General features: G+C 37.8%; 1 protein-coding gene across 1 annotated transcript; it reads right to left on the bottom strand.

Moving 5' to 3' along the window:
- Positions 1 to 2,592: 2,592 nt before the first annotated feature.
- LOC110472741 (cryptic protein) lies at positions 2,593 to 6,115 on the bottom strand. Its single transcript, XM_021534714.2, has 6 exons — positions 6,078 to 6,115; positions 5,866 to 5,915; positions 5,575 to 5,751; positions 4,607 to 4,721; positions 4,387 to 4,496; positions 2,593 to 2,705 (listed from the first exon to the last, which is right to left on the bottom strand). Exons 1-6 carry the CDS (start codon positions 6,098 to 6,100, stop codon positions 2,593 to 2,595), a joined length of 588 nt encoding a protein of 195 aa, XP_021390389.1. The 5' UTR covers positions 6,101 to 6,115.
- Between the last annotated feature and the right edge of the window lie 1,012 nt (positions 6,116 to 7,127).

Here is a 7,127-nt window from a genome sequence, read left to right as displayed (position 1 = left end):
AAGCATTGCTGTTTGCTATAAACAAACCTTAGCAAAGTGCCTGTAATTGCACTGTTAGAAGGTTGGCCAGGCCTAGATGGTAACAGGGGAGGAAAATAATGCTTTCTTTTATCTTTTCTTGCAGACAGCTGGAGACAGATAAAAGTGGAGACAGTTTTAAACTAAGCAAAGATTGTGACTGTATGCTTTTCTTTGTTCCTCAGTGTTTTCTGTTTTCCTCCCTCTAAGTTACAATTTTATTTGCAAATGAGACTATGCATGAGACAGCTTCTGCGTGCTTTTTCTTTTTCCACACTTCTTGTTTTTCTTTAATTTAAGGAGATAGATTTTTCTTCTAACTTGACTCCTGTGGCTGCCTCTGCTTCAGAAGTATGTGAAGAATACAGACTGAACTCTACCCACACCTCACCAATCTCTAGAGCTCTGACACCAAGACAAGATGAATATCATCCACAACTACCTGACACTTAGGGAATAGTTTTGGCATAGAATGGTTGATATAAAACCATCCTGAAGCAGAATTTTAAGATTTTCCAGTAACAGAATGCAATGGGATAAGGTAGAGGGAAAGGGAAATGTAATCTTAAAATCAAACAAAACAAAACCCCTCTGTTTTTCATCCAGAGAAAACTTTCAAATTCTGGCATTCAGAGTCAGTAAAAAATTGCACTGGCATGATTAAAACTACTTATTAATCTAAATTCCCCATGCAATGCTTTGAGACTGTAGAAACAGAACCATGCATCTAATCTGATGTCCTGTACTAATGTTTTCGTATGGCAGGAAAATAATATTTTGCTGGGCATTTCAGTTGGTCTAATTCTGCAACTCAGACCAACCCAAAATTAATACCCTCATCGGTATGACTTTTGCAGGCACATAGGCTCATCTACATACACAGTTATTCCAGTTCAGTTTTGCATGATTAAATCTGCTGTGGGTGTTATTGAAACAGAAATAGCTGCTCTGTTGTAAAACCTGAATTAAAACATTTTTCTTTTGTTAATTGCAATCTTTAATGCCTCTGTTTATTTTCCACAGGGGAAAAAAATATTATTTCAGATGTATTTTTACTGTACTATTTTCCCTTAAAAAGTAAAGGCTGTTTGAAGCACAAGATGTATTGCTTACCAACTTCTCAGGTATGCTTTATGGCAAGCCAAGATGATTTCACAGTGGCATTGCTGAAATTTCAGCATCTGCAAAATAAAGGCACAACTATTTTCCTCCAGCTGTTCTCTTTGATATTTAATTATCCTAAGATGGTCTGGAAACCCAGGCTGATGGGTACAGACCAGTTTGTGTGAAATAATGGGAAAAGGACCATTTCTAGTCTAGTGTATCTTATGTGAAGAGTGAGAAGCCTTGTCTCCCAAGTCTAGAGTTTGGAAACAGGTAGTCTGAATAGTTGCAGTATTGAACGTGAATATGTTTTTATACAATGACATAAAAGTCTGATTCTGAGTAGTCATGTATTTAAAGGCAATCACTACACTATGTCATTTGTTGGTATTGCATCCTTTACTGCTAAAGAATTGGATTGTCTCAATTTGCAGCACCAAATAAATAAATTTTAAGGATTAGATATATTGAACTTTCAAAGTACCTTAAAAATTTTCTTCACCAAGAATGCCTTTTTAGTCAATAAAATTATGAATCTGATTGTTTCTATGTGGTATCTCCACTCCAAAAGGATAAAGATACATTTTAGGTGTATCTTTGGATTTTTTTTCAAAACAAGCCTGTTTCTGCTTTATAAACTTGATTAAAATGCATTTACAAACATTTTGTATTTTACAGCCTAGATATACTAATTTTTAAATTATATTTAAATCAAAACAACATTGCTGTAGAAAAAGTTAAAGTTGCTCTTTGCTGTCATGTTAAAAAAGACACTCATATTTCTAGGATATGAAGTAAACACCCAAAAGACAAATAACCATCACTTCTGTATTCTTAATAGATATATTATTCCTGCCATGCAGATTATGCATATATGCAATTTTGCTGCATTAAAGAAGAAAGATAATGTAACTTTTACAATTCTCTATATTAGGGCTTGAAAGATATCTACTCTTAAATCCCTCTTATGGCGTCAAATTTCTGTTTGCTCATTCTACCCTGAGTTTTTCTTACAAGACAAAATATAATGACAAATGGTAGATAAGGATTTTCAAGTTCAAATAAAGTTAAACAAAGTTTTCAGAAATGAAATCAGTTTTATTTGTTATAAGAGTTGTACTGTGTACAAAAGAAATTACTATAACTTACAAAACTTCTACTATAATTTACAGTACTTCAGGCATAAAATATCAGGGGGGGTTGCTTCCACTGGAAGAGCAGTATTTTGAAAATAAAGAATAGTTAGAATCAGACATTGATAGCAGTATTAATATAATAATATAATAATAAATACTTCACTTTCATATAATCTGAATTTATAATAACCCAGGTATTTTAACATTAGCTAATACATCTTAATCTGCCTTCAACATGCAGGTAGAAGAGTCTTCTGTATCTCATATAAGAAATGTATGATTCTTGGTGAGGGTTATGCTAACCCTGAGTATTTCCCCTTGTCCAGTTTCATAGCTAGCAGAACTCCAGAAGGATGGCGAGCAGGCAAGTGACTGAAAACACTGTTTGCTGTAATCTTAAACCATTAGAATATAGTCTGATAATTTCCTCTGTTTCCGATGTCAGCTCTTAAAAGAAATAAAATCAAGAAAATAAAATGGTTAATGAGTAAATATGTAAATTTGAAAACATAGTTTTTTCAACGTACTTGAAAAGTCCTCTGACATCTCACAGGTACTTAAGTTAAAGGTATCAGCTGTTAAAGCCAATCAAAGGGACTATTCTCAGGGGAGAGATGTAAATAGATGTCCCATCAATGATCGTTTGAGGAGCAACTGATAGCACTTATCAGCTCTTGCAGGCATTAATCTCAGCATAATCAAAAGTAAATACCAAGCAAAAGCAAGAAGAACTTCACAAGAGGTAAGCACTCAAGCCTGAATGTCGATTTTTAACCCTTCCTTTAACAAGGGACTTTGCTTTTAGCGAAGCAAGAGAAGCCATGCACTCATATCCGTGGAAGCCACGGAGTCCTTGCTCAGAGGATTCTCCGCTGAGATCTTTGTCTCTCTGAAGCTAAGTTTAAGAGTAGTAAGCCGCTGACAGCTTTTACAGAGCATAGGGAGGCCCATTATGTTTTTTGCTCCTGTAATGAGGAGCACTAGGGCTGATTCGAAGGTGATCATGTAAAAAAGTTTAAAGAGCAAGTTGTGTGACATATATAACTGCTCAATACAGAAGACTTCAAGGAAAAAGTGGTTCTGGTGGATTGTTTTTTTCTTCTGTTTAGGGTTACAAAGGTAGGAATGTCACCTTCTTAATGTTTTGATTTACATCTGAGTTGGTGCTACAACTCAGAAGTCACAGCTTCAAGGCACTGCTACTCAGGTAGGAATCTGGTCAGGAAACAAGAGACTGCTTGGGGTGCAAATGAATCTTGAAACCCTTTAGGTTTATTGTTTTCTTACCCTGATAAGGAGTGATATTGGCTCAAATGAAGGAAAGCACAAGATGGGATTGAGATATTCTGGGTGGAAAGGGCAAGAATATTTTGTACTGATTTTGCCACTGAAGAGAAAATATTTTTTTATCCTTATTAGTAATCTCAAGAGTACTGAGAACAGTCTGGGTCAGTCAGTTTTCCATGGAAAATAATACCAGTATAGCAGTTCTTTAAATCCTTATGCTAGTTGATACACTGTTTTCAAAAATATTCAACCATTTATTCAGGGAATTTCACAGGCTGACATAGCAAGACTTGACTTAAAATGATATAGTGCTTTTGAGGAGACTAGGTGGCACTCCTTTATACTGATTAAGATAATGGTTACATATTTTTTGTGAGGAGTGTGTTCAGACTAAAATTCATACTACAATATCCTGAAGATTGAGATACACATCTTAAAAAGATTCAGATTAATTTTGTGTCATTTAAGCATGATGATTGAGGATTCTGTGTATTAAGTAGACACAACTTTTTTCTCTAGTGAAATACCATTTTCTACTCTCTCCACACACATATACACTAGTGTTTTTTCTCTATCTAGGAAACATCTGTAATCTTCAACTACACCAGTGGGAATTTTCCTATTGTACAGAATTATGAATATCTGAAAGTGTCTTGTGTGATGTACTATACAGTCAAGAGCAATGTTTTTTTACTGTTTCACTAATGCATTCTCCAAAGCAAAGCACCCTACTGTAGAAGCCCAGCTAGTGCACATACTGTATCCTCCAAGTACCTCACCAGTGCAGGAGGAAATTCTGTCACCCAGGGGATAAAAAGTTTGACTTTTTGCCATTTCTTACCGCAGTTACTCTGCCTTATTTCTGAGAGACAGTGCAGTGTACCATAGCCACACCGACACAGCCAGCAGTCCTGCAGCACCCAGACGCCGTGGGGGATGCTGCCGCAGTTGCTGTCAAAGACAAGGGAGACACTTGGTACATCCCTGACCCCACTACCAGAAATAACCATCAGAGCACCACACTCATTGCCCCCGACTGTGGTCTGTTTTGTTTTTTTCACCTTTGTCGCTCATCATATTCGCAGTATCTGCCGGTGAAGTGCTTTAGGCAGGCACAGAAGGTCCCCAGGATACAAGTCCCTCCGTTCTGGCAGCAGCGTCTGTTCAGTTTTTTACCTGCAAGACAATATTACAGCGGTTAACAAGCATGTCAGGGGCTCTGAACCTCACCTTTTCCTCAGGTCTCTCCAGTTCCCAAAGTCTCTTAAGGATATCTAGTTTTATTGTCTTTAGAGACAATAAAATTATATGCCTGTTAGGAGTGTTTGTTCAGCTAAGCCCAGTTTGTTTAGTTAAGGATTAGAAACAAGCTACTAGGGATTACACCATGGTGAAGGAGCAACGCCTGGCAAATTCTGTAACAGCAGGATGTGTTCAAGTGAAATATTTCACTTTGACAGATGCAGGTTTCAATCACACTAAATGGGGCATTTTTATTGGGAAGTGATGCTTATTTTTGAATAAAAACTGGGAAGTTATTGGTTTTGAGGTGGGGAGAATGCTCTTTTAAGCCTTTCTCAGAGTCCAGGGATTGAGCACCAATCTAAAGCTTTATATATATGGGAGGAAACAGAATACATTTTGTCCCCCTGTTAGTACTGTTGCTTTCAGATAGCTCAAACCTTTTTTATAAAATTAACATTTTTATAGTCATTAAATATCGTGAATTCTAAAATATGAATAGAATGTTACAAAATTTTACAGATGCTCTTGTAAACACGAAGTGCCAAACTCTTCTTCATTCTTGGTATTCTTCCTTGTTTTTCCTTAACACATTTTAAAAGTGAGAGATCTTCAGTTCTACCTTAAATTTTTATCACCATTTACTAAGTGGCCATGGGTATAATTGAAATGAGTGGTCACAGAAAACCAACAGGCTGGAATCTTCTAGGACAACAGTTAAAGCATTACTATATTATATTTTTTAAAGTAATTTTATGTAATTGTTTACAAAAATAATGTTACTTACTCTCTGTAATTCCAGTGAAAGGTACAAAAGACCTGGAACTCTGCTGCTTTCTACTTTGATAACTCTGATTCATATCACTGAGCGCATTTATAAAGGAACCTTCGTTCTTGGGCTGCTGCTTTTGTGCTGTAGCATTGAGACTTTTCACATCTTCTTTCCATTCTTCTCTTTCAGGGCCTTGACAAGAAGTACAGATATGTAAGGGAAGGGTAGTTTGTAATGAAGAAATGCACACTGTAAGTGTAGAAGAAAAACACAACGGGGCGGGGAAAAACATGAAGTTTCCCTAACCTTTTTCTAAATGAACAGCCTGCCAGACCAGTGTCGCAGTGAAAAGAATTCTGTAAAAAAATTTTAAAAAAGAAAGAAAAAAAATCGTCAAACCAGAGATAAATTTGTGCTAATAAGACACAAGCACTAAAACGAATGGTGAGTGTGTGAACATTTAAAAGGAAAAAGAATCACTGGCTAGAGAAGGTTCCCGACATCTCAAGCGAACTTACCTAAGATGATTTCCCCAGTACATTTTACTGCAGCTTGAAATAGTCGTGGGGTCCTCCGGGAGAGCTCGAGCAGAAGGAAGATGTCTAGAGCCCTCTACTTCAGGCTGTTGCACTAATTGCAGCAGTCTTCACACCGCAGACTCTGATGGAAAGAGAAAGCGGGAGCGACAAACTTTCCTCCTGCTGTCCAGCTTACAGCAAGGCTCGGCCGCCAGAGTACGGCGGGCTGAGCCCTGGCCGGAGCCGGGAGCATCCCGGGGCTGGGACTCCCTGGCCAGCCCCGATTTACACGCCCTGCTGAAGGGTGGAGCAAGGTGGGGGCACCTTCTGCTGGGGGAGACTTAAGAGCCCATGAGCACAACCAAAAGCCCAAGGCAGGAAGATCTCAGTGTATTTCTTAAGACAGGAATCTTTGTACCAGCATAATAGCGCATAGGAACAAACAAACAAACAAACTTTCTGCAGAACTGCAAGAAATATATCATAAACTGGGGCAGGTATATATAAGGAAGGTTAAAAAGCCTCAGCTCTACCTACATGCCTTGTCTCTGCCAGGGTTTTCCACCAGGCATTGGCTTTACAAAATTGTACTACTTTGCAGCAGAGATCCTTAAAACCTGCTTTTGAGATTTCTACTGAAAATACTGGAAAAAGCAGTATAAGGTCCTCGAGGGAGGATTATTGTCTCACCATTTTGAAACATTTTCTGAAAAATTTTGCTGTTAGTAAAATTAGGCCCATTAGTGGGTATTCCTAGTCTTGAGTTCATGCAGTATCAGCAGATACCTAGATATAATTTACTGTGTGTACTTAAATGGGCTAGGACCACTCACATGGCTTTGCCATGGCTCAATATCATGAGCAAAAAGACCTGCAGCTGGGCAGTGCTAAAAAACTGGCTCTGGGCAAGTTTTTCTCATCACATTCCCACATTTTGTACCAACGACTGTGCATGGACTTTAGTTAAGTTGTGTCAGGAAACTGAAGCAATACAACTTGTTTTGTTTAGGAGGGGCATTAGAAGAGAGATAATTTTCACTATGCCACTGC

Source organism: Lonchura striata, chromosome Z, assembly GCF_046129695.1.
Source record: "Lonchura striata isolate bLonStr1 chromosome Z, bLonStr1.mat, whole genome shotgun sequence".
Classification (NCBI taxonomy): domain Eukaryota; kingdom Metazoa; phylum Chordata; class Aves; order Passeriformes; family Estrildidae; genus Lonchura; species Lonchura striata.
The sequence above is the reverse complement of the archived record's forward strand: the minus strand, read 5'-3'. Positions and strand labels throughout refer to the sequence as shown.